Genomic DNA, 21,878 nt, shown 5'->3' on the forward strand with positions numbered 1-21,878 from the left:
TGGCTCCTGCCTATCTTTCTGTTCTAATTTCTTTTTGTTGCCATCTTTGCTGCACAGAAGCCACCTAACAGCCCCCATCACTATATTCCCCACTCTCATTCAGGCCTCTGTCCATGCTGCCTATAGGCAGCATGTGCTCCCCTCTGTTCTAGCCCATCAAATCCCACCTAAAAATGCACTTAATTTGCCAGGGAAGCCTATATAAGAACAGCCATACACAGTCAGACCAAAGGTCCATCTAGCCCAGTATCCTGTCTTCTGACAGTGGCCAATGCCAGGTGCCCCAGAGGGAATAAACAGGTAATCAAGTGATCCATTCCCTGTTGCCCATTCCCAGCTTCTATAAACCTGAGCCTGCTCACCCACCCACACCAACTCTCTTACCCTACTTAAAAAGCTATAATCTGTGCCCAGCCTCTCTGTCAACTGCACATACAGTACATACACTTTCCGCCCCACGCTAGTAGAGCCAATAAGACATATGCACGATCTCTCTCTCCAAGTACATTGCTTTTGCTGTTTGCTCTTCTCTTTCACCTCATGCCTAGAGCCTTCATTGCTCTTTGGGGCAGGGTCCATATCTCATTATCTTCAGCATGGAGACAGGTATGAGGACAAGGCCCCTGCCCTGAAGTTTACAGCCTGACAATGTGACCTCTCCAGCTCTTTGTGAGTTCAGGCCTGCAGTTCATTTCAATATTTTCTCTTCTGGAATATCCAGTTCTCTTTACAGGATCTTTTAAAAAATATGTTTATAGATTCATAGATTCTAGGACTGGAAGGGACCTCGAGAGGTCATCGAGTCCAGTCCCCTGTTAGTAGTATTTGTTTGCTGTGAAGCACTCCCAGCTATTTCAGGGTTGGCCTGACAACACCTGGCAGCTTTCCAAGTAGCCAAGTCGCAGGCATGAGCTGTGGAATGACTCGAGTCTGATTCAGCCCCTTGTCTCCATGGAGACAGAAATCCTACAGTAGGAGTGGCAGACAAACCAGAGAAAAGAAAATATCTGGTAAGGAAACATTTTCCTATTCTCGTCCTATAAGCTACTCTTAATCCATCCTCTTTAGCGTGTTCTCCTGCATCCCTTGCACCCAGCCCACCTAAACCCGGTTCTTTCCTCCCCCCTCCAATTCTTTCCACTTGTCAGGAGGCAGGGAAAGCAGCAGCGGGTGTGCATGGACTGGTGTACCTATATGAGATGGCACCCTCTGGAGAAGGCCGCCACCACCACACAGCTCTGAGACTGTTCTTTAATCTCTGCTGACTAGCTGTATGCCCCCACTGCTCTTCACATTCCCTCCCTTGCCCTCCATCCTCTTTTTCCTTCCCTTTCCTGGCATTGACTCCCCACTTCCTGTAATCCTCTTATCCTACCACTACCTCACAATCTAAAAACAAAATGTGCTGCTTTTCAGCATGCTCATTTACATGTATGTTTTACACACCCCTATTCATGTGTCTTTTTGAGTGGAAGCTCTTTAGTGCAGCTAGTGTCTTTTCACACATTTCTGCAACACTGAGCATGATAGGGTCCCAGTCTGCTCCTATAATATAAATATTTTCCCCATTTTTCAGATGAGGAAACTGAGCCATAGACAGGTGATATGCCCAAGATAATACAGCAAGTCAGTGGCAAAGGAAAAATTAGAATCCAGGTCTCCAACCCTGTGCTTTAACCACTAGATCACTCACCTTCAGTAATAATAATTAGCACTTATATAGCCCTTTTCATTCATAGATATCCAGCCATTGTTTACAATAATTTACAATCAGTTAAAAGACCAGTCCAGTAACCCCCGTTATATTGGTGTTTCTAATAACAGATATGAAATGAGGAATAGAGGGGAAGAAAATTGTGTAAGGATTTATTTGTCTTAATAATGTTATAGTTAAGTAAACAGACAATATTTGCCTGGAATCACAGCAGTAAAGAACTGCCATGGGTTTGTCATTAGGGGGTAGCTGGACATAGATAAGTACTAGTCTTATTTAGGTTTGGGGTTTTTTTTCTGGCTAGGGCTAAGTGTCTTCTCTTCACTGCTTCCTTAGCTTTGCACTGGTGCAGCAGGGAATCATAGAATCATAGGACAGGAAGGGACCTTGAGAGGTCATCTGGTCCAGTCCCCTGCACTCATGGCAGGACTAAGTATTATCTAGACCATCCCCTGACAGGTGTTTGTCTAACCTGCTCTTAAAATCCTCCAATGATGGAGATTCCACAACCTAGAGGTGATCCCGGCAATTACAGACCGGTAAGTCTAACGTCTGTACCGGGCAAATTAGTCGAAACAATAGTTAAGAATAAAATTGTCCGACACATAGAAAAACATAAACTGTTGAGCAATAGTCAACATGGTTTCTGTAAAGGGAAATCGTGTCTTACTAATCTATTAGAATTCTTTGAAGGGGTCAACAAACATGTGGACAAGGGGCATCCAGTGGACATAGTGTACTTAGATTTCCAGAAAGCCTTTGACAAGGTTCCCTCACCAAAGGCTCTTATGTAAATTAAGCTGCCATGGGATAAAAGGGAAGGTCCTTTCATGGATTGAGAACTGGTTAAAAGACAGGGAACAAAGGGTAAGAATTAATGGTAAATTCTCAGAATGGAGAGGGGTAACTAATGGTGTTCCCCAAGGGTCAGTCCTCGGACCGATCCTATTCAACTTATTCATAAATGATCTGGAGAAAGGGGTAAACAGTGAGGTGGCAAAGTTTGCAGATGATACTAAACTGCTAAAGATAGTTAAGTCCAAAGCAGACTGTGAAGAACTTCAAAAAGATCTCACCAAACTAAGTGATTGGGCAACAAAATGGCAAATGAAATTTAATGTGGATAAATGTAAAGTAATGCACATTGGAAAAAATAACCCCAACTATACATACAATATGATGGGGGCTAATTTAGCTACAACAAGTCAGGAAAAAGATCCTGGAGTCATCGTGGATAGTTCTCTGAAAATGTCCACGCAGTGTGCAGAGGCGGTCAAAAAAGCAAACAGGATGTTAGGAATCATTAAAAAGGGGATAGAGAATAAGACTGAGAATATATTATTGCCCTTATATAAATCGATGGTACGCCCTCATCTCGAATACTGTGTACAGATGTGGTCTCCTCATCTCAAAAAAGATATACTGGCACTAGAAAAGGTTCAGAAAAGGGCAACTAAAATGATTAAGGGTTTGGAACGGGTCCCATATGAGGAGAGATTAAAGAGGCTAGGACTCTTCAGCTTGGAAAAGAGGAGACTAAGGGGGGATATGATAGAGGTATATAAAATCATGAGCGATGTGGAGAAAGTGGATAAGGAAAAGTTATTTACTTATTCCCATAATACAAGAACTAGGGGTCATCAAATGAACTTAATAGGCAGCAGGTTTAAAACAAATAAAAGGAAGTTCTTCTTCACGCAGCGCACAGTCAACTTGTGGAACTCCTTACCAGAGGAGGTTGTGAAGGCTAGGACTATAACAGAGTTTAAAAGAGAACTGGATAAATTCATGGTGGTTAAGTCCATTAATGGCTATTAGCCAGGACGGGTAAGGAATGGTGTCCCTAGCCTTTGTCTGTCAGAGGGTGGAGATGGATGGCAGGAGAGAGATCACTTGATCATTGCCTGTTAGGTTCACTCCCTCTGGGGCACCTGGCATTGGCCACTGTCGGTAGACAGGATACTGGGCTAGATGGACCTTTGGTCTGACCCGGTACGGCCTTTCTTATGTTCTTATGTAACCTCCTTAGGCAATTTATTCCATTGCTTAACCACCCTGACAGTGAGGAAGTTTTTCCTAATGTTCAACCTAAATCTCCCCTGCTGCAATTTAAGCCCATTGCTTCTTGTCCTATCCTCAGAGGTTAAAAAAAACAATTTTTCTCCCTCCTCCTTGTAACAACTTTTATGTACTTGAACTATTATCATGGCCCCTCTCAATCTTCTCTTTTCCAGACTAAACAAACCCATTTTTTTCAATCTTCCCTCAAAGGTCATGTTTTCTAGACCTTTAGTCATTTTTGTTGCTCTTCTCTGGACTTTCTCCAATTTGTCCACATCTTTCTTGAAATGTGGCGCCCAGAACTGGACACAATACTCCAGTTGAGGCCTAATCAGTGTGGAGTAGAGCGGAAGAATTACTTCTCATGTCTTGCTTACAATACTCCTGCTAATACATCCCAGAATGATGTTCGCTTTTTTTGCAACAGTATTATACTGTTGACTCATATTTAGCTTGTGGTCCACTATGACCTCCAGATCCCTTTCTGCAGTCCTCCTTCCTAGACAGTCATTTCCCATTTTCTATGTGTGCAACTGATTGTCCCTTCCTAAGTGGAGTACTTTGCATTTGTCCTTATTGAATTTCATTTTATTTACTTCAGACCATTTCTCCAGTTTGTCCAGATCATTTTGGAATTTTAATCCTAGCCTCCAAAGCACTTGCAACCCCTTCCAGCTTGGTATCATCCGCAATGTACTCTCTATGCCATTATCTAAATCATTGATGAAGATATTGTACAGAACCAGACCCAGGACAGATCCCTGTGGGACCCCACTCGTTATTCCTTCATAGCATGACTGTGAACCATGGATAACTACTCTCTGGGAATGGTTTTTCAACCAGTTACACACCCACCTTATAGTACTCCCTCTAGATTGCATTTCCTTAGTTTGTTTATCAGAAGGTCATGTGAGACAGTATCAAAAGCCTTACTAAAGTCAAGATATACCATGTCTACTGCTTCCTCCCTCCTCCCCCCCCCCCCCCATCCACAAGGTTTGTTACTCTGTGAAAGAAAGGTATCAGGTGGTCTGACATGATTTGTTCTTGACAAATCCATGCTGACTGTTACTTATCACCTTATTAGTTTCTAGAGGTTTGCAAATTGATTGCTTAATTATTTGCTCCATTATCTTTCCAGGTACAGAAGTTAAGATAACTGGTCTGTAATTTCCTGGGTTGTTCTTATTTCCCTTTTTATAGATTGGCACTACATTTCCCCTTTTCCAGTCTTCTGGACTCTCTCCTGTCTTCCATGACTTTTCAAAGATAATCGTTAATGGCTCAGATATCTCCTCAGTCAGCTCCTTGAGTACTCTAGGATGCATTTCATCAGGCCCTGGTGACTTGAAGACATCTAACTTGTCTCAGTAATTTTTAATTTGTTATTTCCTTATTTTAGCCTCTGATCCTACCTCATTTTCACTGGCACTCACTATGTTAGACATCCAATCACTACCAACCTTCTTGGTGAAAACTGAAACAAAGTCGTCATTCAGCATCTCTGACATTTCCACACTTTCTGTTATTGTTTCCCCCTCCCTCATTGAGTAACAGGCCTACCCTGTCCTTGGTCTTCCTCTTGCTTCTAATGTATTTGTAGAATGTTTTCTTTTACCTTTTATGTCTCCACCTAGTTTGATCTTGTTTTGTGCCTTGGCCTTTCTAATTTTTTCTCTACATACTTGCGTTGTTTATATTCCTTCTTTGTAATTTGATCTAGTTTCCAGTTTTTGTAGGACTCTTTTTTGATTTTTAGATCATTGAAGATCTCCTGGTTAAGCCAGAGTGGTCTCTTGCCATACTTCCTATCTTTTCTATGCAGTTGGATAGTTTGTTCTTGTGACCGGGGTCCCAGGGAGCCACACTGGAGTTACTCAATTAGGGTGAACTGCAAAGAATGGGGCAGAAAATCCCCAAAGCTGGTGGATATCTCAATACTTAGATTTACCAATCCCAGCACAAAACAGCTTCTATAATACCTTACTGGTTACCCAGAAGCCAACACAGTTCCCTTAAAGCAACCCAGCCACAGGCCTCCACCCAGACACCCAAGTCAAATATGATGAGGATTACTGAAAATCTTCATCATATAAGAAAGTTCTACCAATCCCAAAGGATCAGACACATTACCTCCCAGGTTAATAATGAATATTTCAGATCTTACCCAAATACACACTTACAGCCAATTCTTATTAACTAAACTAAAATTTATTAAAAAAGAAAAGGGAGACAGTATTGGTTAAAAGATCAGTATACATACAGACATGAGAACAGTTCTTGAGATTCAGATTCACGGTGGAGATGGTGAGCTTTGTAGGTGCAAAGAGTTCTTACAGAATTAGTTCATAGGTTAGTTCATAGGTTATAGTCCAATGTTTATATTCAGGGTGATTCCAGGTTAGGACTGGAGATCTCAACCTTGTGGCTTAAGCTTCCCCTGCATGAACCATCAAGCAGATCTGAGATGAAAGGATCAGGTCTCAAGAGTCTTTTATACAGTCTTTTTTTAGCATCCTCTTGACAATACAGTCCTGGGTGAACAACAGGCTTTTGATGTAACCTTCTGTTTCCCAAACATCACCAGTAATTTATCCATTACGTAGCTCATATACAGCTTTAAAGAGACATATAGACAATGATACTATTTCACCCAAGATTCATCTAAATGTTAATATTTCCTTTTGATCTCTGAATCAATAGGTATAGTAATAGAAAGGAACTGTCTGTTTACATGGCTAACATCGAACAAGACACACATACTATTAGTATCACTTCTAATTCTCTACCAATACAGGTTTGCATTTCAAAGTTCTAACCTATCTAATATGGAATGGCCTAACTGCCATTTACATACTTTTCTAACATGTCTCTACAAGTTGACTCTGGGTCATTTAGCCTGCAGGATGCTTAACCCTTTCTGGCCATGCGTCAGAAAAACTTAATAATGTCTCTCTGAAAAACTGCCAACTGTCTTCAATGGTTTTTCCTCTTAGACTTGCTTCCCATGGTATCTTAGCTACCAACTCCCTGAGTCTGCTAAAGTCTGCCTTTGTGAAATCCATTGTCTTTATTTTGCTGTTCTCCCTTAGAATCATGAACTCTACGATTTCATGATCACGTTCACCCAAGCTGCCTTCTACTTTCAAATTCTCAACCAGTTCCTCCCTATCTGCCAAAATCAAATCTAGAACAGCTTCTCCCCTAGTAGATTTCTCCACCTTCTGAAATAAACTTTTCTCCAATACATTCCAAGAATTTATTGGATAATCTGCCCTGCTGTGTTATTTTCCCAACAGATATCTGAGTAGTTGAAGTCCCCCATCACCACCAAGTCCTGTGCTTTGGACGGTTTTGTTAGTTGTTTAAATAAAGCCTCATCCACCTCTTATTCCTGGTTAGGTGGTCTGTAGTAGACCCCTACCATAACATCACCCTTGTTTTTACCCCTTTTATCCTTACCAAGAGACTTTCAACAAACCTGTCTCCTATTTCCATCTTAACCTCAGTCCAAGTGTATACATTTTTACTATATAAGGCAACAGCTCCTCCCTTTTTCCCCTGTCTGTCCTTCCTGAGCAAGCTGTACCCTTCTATACCAATATTCCAGTCATGCGCATTATCCCACCAAGTCTCTGTGAAGCCAACTATGCCATAGTTGTTGTGTTTATTTACTAGCATTTTGAGTTCTTCCTGCTTATTCCCCATACTTCTCACATTAGTATACAGACATCTAAGATACTGTTTTGATTCTTTCCCCCCCTCCCCCCCCCAATCTGCAGAGCCAAGGAAAGTGACCAGTTCAAGAGCTGTTGGCAAACTGCAATCTGTTCTGGAATGTCCAGGTCTCCTGACTTGTGATATAATAGAACTTCCCGGGCATATCCACCAATTGCAGCCCTGTTGGTTGGGAAACTAGAACTGTTGGGTGCAATTAAATAATTTTGAATGTTACTAAGAGAAGCTGTTGTTATCTAGCTTGAGTTACAGACTCTGCAGGAGACAGCAGCTCCATGCCTCAGGATGAGAAGGACCCCGAGATGTCCTGCTCCTCAAATGATCCAAAGGAGGCTGAATTAGAGAAAAAAGGAGACATGGGAGATCTGTATGAGGCCCTGGAGAAGCTCCAGGGGCTCTCTGATGGGGAGAAGGGGGAGAAAGCTCTGCTACGCTCACGCCTTCATGAGCAGTCTCAGCTCATCTGCATATTGAAGAAGCGAGCAGATGATACCCTAATGCGCTGCAAGGCACTGGAGAGTCTCAACATGGAGCTGGAGGAGTTGAGGATGGAGGATAGTGTGAGGCTTGAAAGTCAGACCCGGCGGGCCCAGCAGCTGGAGGAGCGCTTTATGGACCTGGCTGCCAACCATGAGGACATGATCCGCTTCAAAGATGAGCACAAGCAGCAGAACATGCTGCTGAGGGAGGAAAATAAGCGCCTGAGGCAGGAAAACCAAACCCTTTTCAGCCAGGCTCTGAAGGAGAAGGAGGCTGCGGTCCTCCAACTCACTTCCCAGGGGAAGAGGCTCTCTCAGGAGGTAGATTCCTTAAAGGAGAGATGTGCTCAAGAGAGCCACAGAGCCCAGGAGCGAGAGAAGGAGCTACTGGAAGCTCAGAGCCAACAAGCTAGTGTCCATGCCAAGGAAACTGATTTACTGAGAAGCCAGCTGCAAAGTCTGGAGGAGAAGCATTGCCAAACTGTTGCACAGCTGGAGCAGGCAGAAAGGCAGCAAAAGGCTGAGGGCAGCGAGCTGCAAGCCAAGTTGGAGAGGGTGAGCCGTGAGAAAGAGGAGCTGCTGCATCTGGCTATGGAGAGGGGCAAGACACTGCAGGAGAAGCAACGGGAAATTCAGCAGCTGGAGAAGAAACTGGAGATTGCAGAGAGGGCCAGGCTGACAGCAGAGGAGCGCTTTGTGAGAGAGGTAGCAGCAGTGGACAGCAACCTAAGGGTCCAAGAGCTGCAGCGACGTGTGGAGGGAAGTGAGCAAGCATACAGTGAGCTCTGGATGCAGTTTGATGCTTACAAGAAACACAGCATGGACTTACTTACTAAAGAAAAAGAGCTGAATAACAAACTCCGTCACTTCATGTCATAACCCCTCACCCTCTGTTCAGCTCTCAGCAGAACTATTATAGCACACTACTTACTGCTTGTTAGTAACCCTTTTTAAAAAAAACTAAAATGATCTTTTATCAGATTTCTTTATAGTGTGCCCACAGCTTTACAAATCTTTTATGAGGGTTGGTTTGAAGCCCAGCTTTTGTTTCCATACTATTGATTTGAGATGGCAGCCTAAATGTGGCACTTTGAGTTAGTAGAACAAGTTATGCTAAATAAAACTGGGAAACAATGGACTTTAGTATGGAAAATTCATAATCATTTATGAGTTTGTCTTGTTTGTTCCTTGCCTCTCATGTTTCTAGTAATTTTTTACAGATTATAGAAGTACATTAAGTATTTTACATGACAAATAAAGAGAAAAAGCTCTTGCCCTCAAGAGTTTAGATTTGATATAGCAAATTGTTAATATACAGTGAAGTGGAGCTGGAAAGGAAAAAGGGGTCGCACAAAGAAGATCACAGTTTATTACCTGTGTGGAGGGATAAAGCAGATTAGTACCTGTACAGTATCTTTATCACGGAGGATGATTTTCAGGTGGATGATTAGCTGTCTATACATTAGGGGTCTGATTCAAAGCAATCATCATCAACAGAAAAGCTCCTATCAATATCTGTGGGGCTTGGATCAGGTCCTAGGTATGAAAAATGTGGATCACTGGATATCAGGTTTAAAACTGGATTTTGTACATCCTCCTCAAGTAAAATGAGCACCATGCTGTCCTATGTGATGTTATAGGGATAATAAATACATCATTTTACTATAGCAATAGGGGCATTGGCAAGGGTTCTTGGCAAAACCTTTCTCTTCCCTTAGTGTGTGCACATAATAGAATCATAGAAGATTACGGTTGGAAGAGACCTCAGGAGGTCATCTAGTCCAACCCTTTGCTCAAAGCAGGACCAACCCCAACTAAATCATACCAGCCAGGCCTTTGTCAAGCTGGGCCTTAAAATCCTCTAAGGAAGGCGATTCCACCACCGCCCTAGGTAACCCATTCCAGTGCTTCACCACCCTCCTAGTGAAATCGTTTTTCCTAATATCCAACCTAAACCTCCCCCACTGCAACTTGAGACCATTGCTCCTTGTTCTGTCATCTGCCCCCACTGAGAACAGCCGAGCTCCATCCTCTTTGGCCCCCCCTTCAGGTAGTTGAAGACTGCTATCAAATCCCCCCTCACTCTTCTCTTCTGCAGACTAAATAAGCCCAGTTCCCTCCCCTGCCCCCTAATCATTTTCATTGCCCTGCTCTGTGCTCCAGCGATGGCTGCATTTCAGGGGTACCGCCTGCGCTAACAGGCCCTTGGTACAGCTCTTGGGATTAAAGCTTCTTCGTAAGGATAGGGAGACCACTTTGCGGCAAGGCAGCTTGTTTGTCCGGCTTTGTAACACAGCCATGGTACTTGCCCTCTTCCAGGCTAACCCTATCGCTACCCTGCCCCGCCCCCTCTAAAATCCTCCCCCCACTGCCCTGCCCCTCCCCCTCTAGAATCCCCCACTGCCCCGCCCCTTCTCTCCCGAATATGGCGGGCGGGCGGGCGCGCGCGCGCAGAGGGTGGGGGGAGGGGTCTCTTCTGTTTCCGGTTCCGCGCGGCAGTGGTGGCCGCGCAGCCCCGGCCAGAGCAGCCGCCATTTCCAGCCCCCCGCGCTGCGGCCTGCTTGCCGGGGCTGGCGGCGGCAGGGTCCCGCCTGGGCTTGGAGCCTCGCTTGCTTCTCAGTCCCGCGGCGTCTCCCCTCCCCCTGCGGGGGATCCTCTGCCCCTCCCCCTCCCCGGACCAGCCTGCGGGCAAGCCCGGGCCTCGCCCCCTCCCCACCATGCGCCACAGCCTGACCCAGCTGCTGGCGGCCTCGTCGGGCGGAGAAAGCCCCTCGGCCGCCGCCTGGCAGCTCCCCAGCGCGGGGCCGACCCCTGGGGCCGGAGGAGGCGATGGCGGGGAGGAGGAGCCGGAGGGCCCCCGCACCAAGCAGCAGCGCTGGGACCCGGCCGTCCTGGAGCAGCCGCAGCAGGCGATGGGGGAGGCGGCCGCTGGGGCCGAGGAGCCGGCGGAGCAGGAGGACCCGTTCGCGGGGCTGGAGCTGGGTGACCTGCTGGAGGCGGCCCAGCCGCACTGGGACCTGGACGTGGAGCCGAGCGGCTGCTTCTGCGGGCAGCAGGACGAGCCGGAGCCGCCCCTGAGCGCGCCGGGCCGGAGGAACTGCGGGGCCAGCCCGGGCGGGGTGGCGGCCGGGAGCCGGCTGAAGGCAGCGGCCGCGGCCCGCCTGAACCGGCTGAAGAAGAAGCAGTACGTGCTGGGGCTGGAGAGCCGCCTGCAGGGCCTGGCCGCTGAGAACCGGCAGCTGCGAGACCGCAACCGGGGGCTGAACCGGCGCCTGCGGGATCTGGAGCGGGAGACCAGCTACCTGCGGGCCGTGCTGGCCAACCAGAGCGCCCTGGGGCAGCTGCTGAGCCGCCTGGCCGGGGCGGGGGGGCTCCGGTTCCGTACCAGCCTCTTCAGGGACACGGACCCGCCCCATCAGTACCCGCCACAGGCCGGCGAGAGCCGCGACCACGACTACGCCCTGCCGAGCCGGGATGCTGGGGAGCCGGAGGGGGAGGAGCGGCCGGCCTCCGGCGGGATCTGCCTCCACGTGGACAGGGATCAGCTGTCGGTGGAGTTCTGCTCCCTGTGTGCCAGGCGGGCATGTGCCTCCTTCAAAATGTAGGGTCAAGTACCTGCTTCAGTCTTTATTCTCACCTGTCCGTGCCCACATCCAGGGGCCTCGGGCCGTGGCGGAGCAAGCAGGCCATGGCTTGAAAAACAGGGGGTAGGCAAAACTGGCATGGGAACGGCGCCCGTGTGTGGCAGAGGGTAAAGAGCTCGCGTGAACGGCACACTTGGGAGCCTGTATTGGGTAAAGATCGCGCAAAACTGGCGCACAAATAGCGCGCTTGGAATCTGCTTACAGCAGCGTACTAAATATTGTGCAAACTGACACATGCAGGTATTCGGAGCCCGTTTGCAGCAGTGAGTGAAAGATCATGCAAACCTGAAGCATGAAGGTGTGCTCAGTGCCCACAGTTGGCAGTAAAGATAATACTGTCTACCCTGTTTTGAATCAGATAATGTGTAGTCTGCTTATCCTGAGGAGCTGAAAATACTTGTTTTTTTTTTTTTTTTTTTTAAAGAAAAATGCTACTTTATTAGGACATCGTCACTGGACAGACATAGTATTGATCAGCAAACAGTTAAAGCATGCATATAAAACTGTAACACGTCTCAATTATACATTACTATTAAACCTCTCTGACAGTTTCTTTTTTAGGTGCTTGCCCTGCCAGGCTCCGTTGTGTAGGGGTTAAAGAACAGTCGTTTTCCACCTCGCAACCTGGTAAGGATCCATATATTCCCATAATGCGATATCAAACAGCTTGCATTGATGCTTAGTCCAGTTTTTTCTGATCATTGGTTCAGGACCAGTGCTTAGAAATGTTTTCTCATCCTGAAAGCATTTGTACTGATTTGCCAAAGTGTTTCCAGCTTTGGCCGATGGACAGGTAGTGGATATTAAAATCACATTCTGATTATTATTCTTCCCCTTGCGTATATTCTGCAGTGGAATTTTAACTTGATTTTAGTAGCCAGTATCTCACAAATAATGAAAAAATAACTTACACTGTTTGCTTTCCTTCTAATAGTAGCAGTTTTTAAGATATTTGCTACTGAAATATCCATCTGACTAGGGGAAGGGACAAATAATATGGTAATCAGTATGATGTGATTTTTTTTTTTTTAAGATCTTTTGTCTTTAGACCACCCAGAACTAGAAGCAAATGGTTCTTCTTTTGAAAGGTCAGGATTTGTGCCTTCCAGTGGTATACAATTCCTGATTCTAGTCCTGGTGGTTCTCAATATCACTTTAAAAAAGAAAATCAATTCTCATTAGTCTACCTTGCTTGGTGATGTAAAATGTTGTATGTTAAACAGAACCCAAATCTTGGTTTCAATTATTAACATTGTACAATGGCACCCTAATGCAGGCAAGTCACCTACTTTTTTTCACAGAACGGTAATGTGAATTACAAGTTAAAGATTGCAGTGCATTGAAGTAACTCTAATTCTAGTTCACCATAAATAGTCTGTATACCCAAGCTCACTGAGATTCCTTGTATTTCAAAAGTGGCTTTTTACTTACAAAAGTGTGCATGCAATTTTTTAACTTTACTATGGGATCTTAAATTGGCATCTCTGAGTATTCAGCAATATCTCTAACTTTCTATAGTCAGTTAGGAAATACAGTCTGCAGATGAACAAAGGTTATGTCTTGACATTAATGGTTTGAAAAAATAATGCTCATGCAGACCTCCATGTTTAGTTAATAGAGGAGGAATAAAGTAATTTGGGGGTCACAGACAAATGTGTGAGAGTTGCTTTTGGACCAGCACTAATATTACCCTATCTTGCAAGATGAATAGGTTACAATACACCTTTTTATTTTTTGGTTGTATTAAAATGTTTAGATTATTTACATGTATGTAAATTGGGGAAGAAAGGGTTGTGAAAAATAATTAAATGTAAAGTGAGGTTTCACAAAGAATGGGTCAACTTAAGTCTAGAGTTAACAATTGAGACATTTCTAAAATGATTGAGTTAATATACTTAAGCCTTAAAACTAAGGTATAATAAATGGGTTTATATGTTGGATTAAGAGTAAATTGAAGCGTCTCCTTCGCTCAGTGATGTGCTTAAGTAGCTCCCATTAGTGGTAATAGGAGTTAAAAGAAGAGAAGAGACAACTAATTTCTTTGTGAAACATCACTGTTTGATAAAGTATATGTGTATTTAGCATCCTTGTTTTTCTTTATGCTAAAGTGGATACAGCTCTGTTGGGGCAGAAGAGACGGGACCAGCTGCTGGCCACATTTCCTGCTTTATTTTAAAAGGTAGTATAAGAAATGGGGGGGAAAAGAGGTAACAGGGCTTCTGCTGTCTTTCATTTTTGAAAAGCTTGAATGTTTGGAAAAACTAATCTCACCAATCCAAAGTTAGTGTGATACTAATTTGAAAAGTGACTATGTACAAAGGTAATTTTTTACTTCTGCTTTCTTTGTATTCAGAGTTACATGTTCACAGAAATACAGAGCCAGCACAGCTAAGAACTAGTTAGCTGTGGATTCTATTCCATCATATGCAGTATCAGTCGGATTGTATATTTAGAGTTCTACAACCCCATTGTAGGCAGTGGGGTAGTCCAAGTGTCATTAAGAGCCGAATTTAACCTTTAGAGCTCTTATTCTTGGTGATATGTGAGCTGGGAAGAACTGGACTTGATTGAGCCTAGACTGAGTTTGTACAGCTCATTGTTGGAGAAACGCATCTTTACTTGTAATCATCTTATTCAACAAAAGTATTAAAACAGTAAGCATGGAAGACTGCCATGGCATTTTTAGTCAGCTTTAAGGTAACTTTTTAAGTTACCTTAACTTAAATGTGACACTATCTTGCTCTATAATAGGATTCCCCCTTTTTGCACAATTATAAACACTTCGTTGTTGGATCAGAGCAATCTGGGACTTAATCCTGGCCTCTAATATGCACATGTGTATCACTGCGTTCTGTAAAATCTACTGCATATGAGCAACAGCTAATTTTACAACATGCAAAATGATGTGTGCCTGTACAACTAGGAATAGGATCCACCCCCAAGAATGTGACTGCAGGGATTTTTAGTGCCTTCTGAATCATATGTAAGCCAAACAGAGGGGAAAATTCTTTGAATGCTAATCAATTTGTGCTATCTGTATGGAATATTGTTAAATATAGCTTTTTGAAGCAGAAGCCTTGAACTGATATCTTAACAATACTTGAAAAACTTGTAAATGTTTCTTTGTAATTAGCTCTGTGCCGTACAAATAAGACTACAGTACTATAATAAAACCAGATGTGTTGATCTTTCGATTATGGGCTCAAATAATTTTTTCATCTTGTTATTAACTCAACATTTTGTTTTTAATGGATGGATCTTTAGATGGTTGGGAATTGAAAAAGGGAGTGCTAACAGTGTTGTCTGTATGTTTTTATCAGTTGGGAAGCTTTTTAAGCAAGAATATAAAACTGGTATTTAAGAGTTAAACCATACTTTGATTTGTCTTACAGCTTGATAAAATTACTTTCTCTTTTAAATGAACAACTTTTGTGGGTGGGGATGGAATAAAACTGTTGCTGTTTCTCAAGAGTCTAAGATGCAGTGACACTTTCTCCTTGGAGTTTGCAGTGACCACTCTGATTTACTAAATATATCATTTAATAAATAGCACTTTAACTGTGTGGAGCATTTCTTCAAGAAACCATGTAACTTAAGTAGAAATCTTAGGCCTGGTCTTCACTAGAAAATTGGGTCGGTACAACTACATTGGTCAGGGGTGTGAAAAATCCACATGCCTGAGTAGTATTGTTAAGATGACTAAGTAAGTTCCCGTGTAGACCGTGCTAATTGGATTATCTACACCAATGAGAGAACCCTTCCTGTTGGTGTAGGTAGTGTCTGCACTGGAGCACTACAGTGGCACAGGTGCAGTGGCACAACTGTAGCGTTTTAAGTATAGACGCACCCTTAGTAGCTACTTCCATGTTCTGGTGACCTCTTTCTCATTTTTTCATTTCATTTTTTGTTTCCTAATATTGATGATTATTTACTCTTTCTATTTACTGTCATGTTGTTAGTTCATAATTTTATGTCCTGTTCTTGTTTCCACATGCTAAATTGTAGACTAAGGGCCAACAAAGTGCTTTTTATATTTAGTAATAAGTGCGCACATAAGGCCCTACTTGAATTGCAAACGATTGTCAAAAAACTGTGGCTGGGCTGCAGACAAGCCATGGAAAATTGTGGAAAAGTAATATTTGACCCTATTATTTGCGGTAACAAAGTCCATTATTACTTTTCCGTGATTTTCTGTTGTTGCTCACCTGGGGCTGAGAGCAGGAGCCTGGGACTGAGAGCGGGGGCTCTTGCAACGCCCACTGTCAAAGTTGCAGTGGAAGCCTTTTATTGCGGAATCCGTAGTATTGCCAGTTAAGTAGGGCCTTACACATTCAGCTTTTTCTATTTTGACTGCATTCTGCAATATGTTTATCTAAAAATGTAATAAATGACAATAATTAAATGTTTAACAAATTGGCTAAACTTGATGCAGTGTAACTGTTGATTTAGGCCTGGTTTACACCTAAAATTTAGGTCGAAATAGCTGCATTGCTCAGGTGTGTGCAAAATCCACACCCTGAGTGGTGTAGCTATGCTGACCTAACCACTGTGAAAATGCCGCTAGGTTGATGATGGAAGCATTCCAGAAGAATGCTTCTGTCATCAATCTAGCTACCATTGTTTGGGGAGGTGGTGTTCCTTCAGTAACAGAAAAATCCGTTCAGTCACTGAAGGCTGCATCTACGGTACGGAGTTATGCCAGCAAAGCTATACCACTGTAGCTATGCTGCTGTGGTACCTGTAGTGTAGACGTGGCCTTACACTTCCCATGTGATTTACATTTCTGGATATATGCAGGAGTTTGAGAGTACACAGTTGATAAATTTTAACAGATTTTCAGAGTTTGACTGCAGGGCTGTATCATAATGCTCAGTTGTTGAGAGAGTCTTAAAAAGATGTTTGTTCTTTGGACAGTGCACTTCAAGAAAGTGGCTTGTTGGTGTGTAGAGTTATTGGTTGCCTCTCCATCTCTAATTTAAGTGTAGGCATTGCATGTACTGAAAGTAGTCTGGCTCAGTCTACAGCAGTTCTAACGAAGAATAAGATTTTGTCACGGATTCCATGACTTTCAGAGACCTCTGACATTTTCTGCTTCAACTTCAGTCCTGGGCTTTGAGGTGGCAGGCCCTGTGGGCTCCCAGCTACCACGGGGCCTGCAGGGGCCCTGGAGCTGTGTTAGCCCCCTTACCCCGGTCCACTGGCAGTTAGCCCCCACCTTATTTTTAATAAAAGTCAGACAGGTCCCAGGCTTCTGTGAATTATTGTTTTTCCTGTGACCTGTCCATGACTTTTACTAAAAATAACCATGACAAAATCTTAACCTTATTTATAACAAAAGAAATGGGGGAAATACCTCAGGAAGAAGATTAATTTAATGAATAAAAAGTAGTTGTTAAAATTATTTAAGCAATAATGACATAAGGGAGCGTATTTCTTGGCTTAATGACCAGCTGGAAGAGTTATATGGCTGGCTTTGTTTTGTGCTGTGCACTACCAAGGAATAACCGATTTAAAGGTTATAATTGGTGTTATAAACTGAACATACACGTAAACAAAAGGGAATCACCATTTTGTGTCTTAACTGCATGGAGATAGTGCTACATTTTTCAGTACTGATCTTTTTTCTAGTACTTAAGACAATTACAGTAATCAGTAAGAAATAGGACTTCATTCTCAGTAATCTTAAATGCCTGTGCATTTTAATAGCATTGCAAATTAACCTTTCTCTCTTTTCTCCAAACAGCTTAGCATCTGGGGGAAAAACAATTCAATTTTTCTGCAACCTGTAACTGCCTGGAGAGATGGTATCAAAGTAATTATGGGGAGCCATGTCACAAATTTTGGCATCTACTGATGTATCTGAGTTACCAATTTTTTTTTTTTTTTTTTTGTCACTTGCCAAAAATGGAGAGTCCTAGTGTTTCCTTTGAAATTTTGAGGGACTTATTTTTAAAAAAACAGCAAAGGCTTTTCATATAAAACTTCCATAAAATTACCCAATTTTAAAAACCTTGACTAATATGTTTTGGGAATTGTATATTTGGATATGGTATCTTCTGCATGAAGGAAGGTATTGTAATACTTTGTATGCAGCCTATTATACTTGCCTCTGTTATTTATTTAGACTTACAGAAGCCACAGTAGGTGTACATCATATGCCCTTGCTGTCCAAATGGATATTTTGTATTCAGAAAGTTTTTTTGTAGTTTTACACACAGAAAAAAGTAGGTCACCAGTGGTGGGTGAGGTACTCTTCTCTCCCACCCTGTTGTGATAACAGAGTGCCAGGGATGGGGCTTTCTTGGGAGGTGTGCCTGTTCTGGGCTTGGGAGAAATCAAGAGGAGGAAGTATCTATTGCCAGGGGGATTAGGAGCAAGGGGAGAAGAAAGCTGCTCCTGGTTGTGACGGGTGAAGTAATGTTTTATAGCACTGTTCATAAAACGGAGAGCTCTGTTAAGATGCAGGCTTCTCCATTCCTTTCCCCTAATAACAACCCTCCATCCCATAATCTGAATCACCATCATTCTGGCAGAAGATTAGACCTTGACTACTACCTTCAGAATCCATCTACATTGCTTCTTAATTGGACAGTAGATTTCTCCTTTAAAATGCAGTGAAAGCTACTGCAGTGATAATGTGTTTTTTGTGTGTTACCTGTTTTTGCCATGATGGTAAGAATCTCTACAGATAAGGATGCAACTAAAAATAATTGACCATACCTGTAACTGCTGACTTGGGATTTTGAACACCTTTTTCTTGCTTACTTTTCCATTTACAGTATGTAATATAGATACTACTTTTCATAGTATTCCTACAATTTGTGTGATGGTAGCTGCTACTAGAAGTTGTGTAACTCAACCACTTCGGGAAAAAAAAAATTTTTTTTTTGAGGTGTGAAATGCCAAAAGGTCCTGGGGCATACTGAGAAGAAAGTCTTGTATGTATAAAAATAAGAGAGGCAAGTAGCCCTGCATTAAAACTTTTTCCCCATCGATGAATCTTTAAATAGCCATGCTAAACATTTTTGACTGACAGAAAAATTGCATCAGTAACCTAAATACCATTTTATCTTGGTGCAACTTCAAAAGTGGATGAATTAAAAATCTTTCAGTATCAGGCTTTGTAACTTTAAACAGTGACTGGTCAGTAGCCACAATGTGTGTATCCCTATTTTTTCCATCTCCGGATATAGACTGACTTGTTAAGTTTTTACATTTGAATAAATTATTCAGTGCAAAAGAATATCAGGTGACCAGTCTAAAAAAAAGTTACAGGGCTGCAATTGTTACTCTTTAAACTAGTTTAGTTTCCAAAGCGGAATGAATGTAATGCTAATTAGTTTGATTTGAGCTAGGCGTTGATTATGTAAGCTTTTCTCTCTCAGCTCTATGATGCGCGTTTGATATTGCCCTGTAAAATACCTTTGTTCCGGTCACGGGACCCTAGAGTGCGGGTGATCACTGCTGAACAGTACAGGGGCTAAATGTTTGTTTAGATGCAATCCAGTATTGCAAGAAAAATACAAGGGAATGGTGGAGGTCTTAGTGCTGTGTGTGGAGGGAGGATAGTGCGGTTTCATTAGCTAAATTATAAATATAGGGCCAAATTCTGCTAATTTTCCCCTGTGTAAATCGGACTCACCCCACAGGCTTTTAATTACCTAGGTAACTAGAAGAATTACTGTTGTATGCATGATTGTTTCTCTGCCATAGCAATCACGTTGCTCTTCTTATACTGTCAAGTGCATACACATAATTTTTGGAAAGTTGGACAAATACAATAAAACAGCATCTGTGCATTCCATTTATACTAGTCCAAGAGTATAGATTCACTGACAGACCTGATGATTGTCTTTAATAAAACTCTAGGCTTGGGGAATGAAAGCACGGATCACTTTCTCTTTAGAGCAGGCTACCCTTGAACAAGCTGACACATATTGTCACTCTAAAATCTGGGGAGCTTGCTGGCTGGCAGTTTACTACATTTTTGTGAAGGGTGTTCCATGTCCTTCAGACATATTTGGTAGGTGGGATTGCACTGTATGTTTGTAAAGAAGATACATTTGAGGCCCTGCTAGATCTATGCCCTTACTGTAGTTACCCCCTCATTAAATGTGTATACCTTGAGAGTGTTTCAAATTGGCATCTCACATAAGCACTCTAGAATGTGCAGTATTGAGTGTGACTGTACCTTGACATCAGCCCAGACCACTTATTTTGTGAGACCCAAAGATTTCTTTGGGTAAACAGGGCTGCACATTACTCTAGAAGCACAGACCACTTACAGCCTCCTGACTGACTGTCCTGTTTAGAGGAAAGCTAATGAATTTTATATGCAAAATTGGATGATAGGCGGGTCTAAAATTCTTTCCACTTTGACCTTTCTGGTATCTGGATATGGAAGCTTTTAAATTAACCTCACCCCACTTTGCCATCATCTTTTCTGTCTTCTCCATCAGACTAGTAAAAGTGGAAATGAAGATATTTGGTCTGCCATTTAGGGTTCAAGTAACAATGCAGAATACTGTATATGTTGGCAGGATGGGTCTCAATTTTGGGAAGTAAAATCTGGAAGAAATTATTCCAATAGTTAATTGGGTGGGGTGACTTACAAGTCAATCAAGAAATTTCACAACTCATCAAATTTACATTTATTTAAATATAATTTTGCCTTTTTTTCTTCCTTGTTTTTATTGAAAAAAAGACAAAGGATATTTAAGAATTTTTGGTCCTGAAATCTTTTCTATATCTAACAGCAGATTACCTTAAGGTAAGGGGGGTAATAGGCATGAATAGGACTCTTGCTCTTTATTTGTAAGTAGGCTTGGCATAATTCATTGTTTCCTTTTTATAATTTTGATGGATATCAATGTTTATTTTTAAGCACTCTTTATTTGTATCTGTTTAAACTTTCACAGTTGTAGGAAATTATGGGGGGGGGCATCAAACAATTTAATGACAAGTTTCAAAATGTTAAAACTTTATCATGGTTAAAATACAAATTGTCAACATCCCATGTCAAAATATATAAATGGAATATTCTTAAATCAAACACTTAAATTCTCAAGCACCATTTTTCTTTCTTTGCCTATCTGTAAATTTCAGTTACCCTAAAAGGGAATGTTATTTTGTAGGATTGTGTGTCTACAGTGAAATGGACACTTACCAACATTTACTGATTAAAAATCCAATCCTTCCAAAGCCTGTTTAAAAGATGTGTATGCAATATAATTACTTGACCTCTCAATCCTGACAATTGATGTTTTTATTCTGATCATATTTCAGTGTGGGCATCTTTTTAAAATCAGGTTTTGAAAATTTGTGTTCCAAGTTTTCTCCTGGTTAATTGAAAGCTGTTATGCATATAACCAAGTCTCGCAAAGTGAGCTGCTGGAAGCTAGCTCTTATTCAGGGAATTAGAGGTGGGTTGAGTCTAGAACCATCTTGTCCAGAGCTGCTTCTGACCTCTCGCTCCACACCCTCAGCTTGGAGGAAAATTTAAAGAGTTAAGAAATCCAATCCCTGAAAAAATCTAAGGTAAGACTTCTTCCTCCAGCTGCTCAAATTTCCCCCAAGGACTTCTAGAAGAGGGAGAGCATGTTCTGGTTATTTTGAGAATGCTGAAAAGGGTGTTTTACATTGTCTACAGCCAAACTCTGGAGCATTTGTTTCAGTTGGTGAGAAAATAGAGCTGGTCCTATGCACACATCCATGATTAAGTTTAATCTTGTAGAATAAGCTCCTGAAAAGACTTCAGGGTTGTTGGAAACAAGCTCAGATTTTACAAATTTAACACTCCCTTCCCCCTCCAAAAAAACAAAAAACAACTCAGTCTGTCCCCCACCAGGTGGTTGTCCTTGCAGCCATGGCCACATTGGCTAAGGATGGAACTGCTGCCTGGTATGTGGGTCTCTTGAGTTATTTGCCCTCCCTGATGTCATTGCACTGCAGCTGTGTAACTACTCCAGCATGGAGGGCAACTGTAATGATTGGTGGACATCTTTTCATGGAAGAGAACTGAGCATGTCTGACTAATTCACTTCCCTGTCTTAGTAAAAATGCCCAACACACTTTTGGTGGTTTAAATAGGATACATTAAGAAAACTTTCCTGAGGGCAAGATGTTTTGCTGTGCAATAATATCCTAAGGAAGTGATGGAAGCTGAGGGTTGCTTGGCATACTTTAAACTAGACAAGATACTATTACATGGGAAATGAACAAGGACTGATCTAGATTCTGCGT

The 21,878-nt window shown here is 42.5% G+C and overlaps 2 protein-coding genes across 3 annotated transcripts; both read left to right on the forward strand.

Moving 5' to 3' along the window:
• Positions 1 to 7,788: 7,788 nt before the first annotated feature.
• CCDC89 (coiled-coil domain containing 89) lies at positions 7,789 to 8,871 on the forward strand. Its single transcript, XM_065423456.1, has one exon. It carries the CDS (start codon positions 7,789 to 7,791, stop codon positions 8,869 to 8,871), a length of 1,083 nt encoding a protein of 360 aa, XP_065279528.1.
• Positions 8,872 to 10,709: 1,838 nt separating this feature from the next.
• Positions 10,710 to 20,883, forward strand: CREBZF (CREB/ATF bZIP transcription factor). 2 transcript variants are annotated; one of them, XR_010562406.1, is made up of 4 exons: positions 10,710 to 11,593; positions 12,186 to 12,263; positions 13,745 to 13,818; positions 17,380 to 20,883. XR_010562406.1 is itself a non-coding variant. In XM_065422968.1 (3 exons), exons 1-2 carry the CDS (start codon positions 10,710 to 10,712, stop codon positions 12,232 to 12,234), a joined length of 933 nt encoding a protein of 310 aa, XP_065279040.1. In that variant the 3' UTR covers positions 12,235 to 12,263; positions 13,745 to 14,088. The 2 variants fall into 2 exon arrangements, 1 of the variants encoding a protein (XP_065279040.1); XM_065422968.1 differs by lacking the exon at positions 17,380 to 20,883 and having other exon boundaries at positions 13,745 to 14,088.
• The last annotated feature ends 995 nt before the right edge of the window (positions 20,884 to 21,878 follow it).

Source organism: Emys orbicularis, chromosome 1, assembly GCF_028017835.1.
Source record: "Emys orbicularis isolate rEmyOrb1 chromosome 1, rEmyOrb1.hap1, whole genome shotgun sequence".
Lineage (NCBI taxonomy): Eukaryota > Metazoa > Chordata > Testudines > Emydidae > Emys > Emys orbicularis.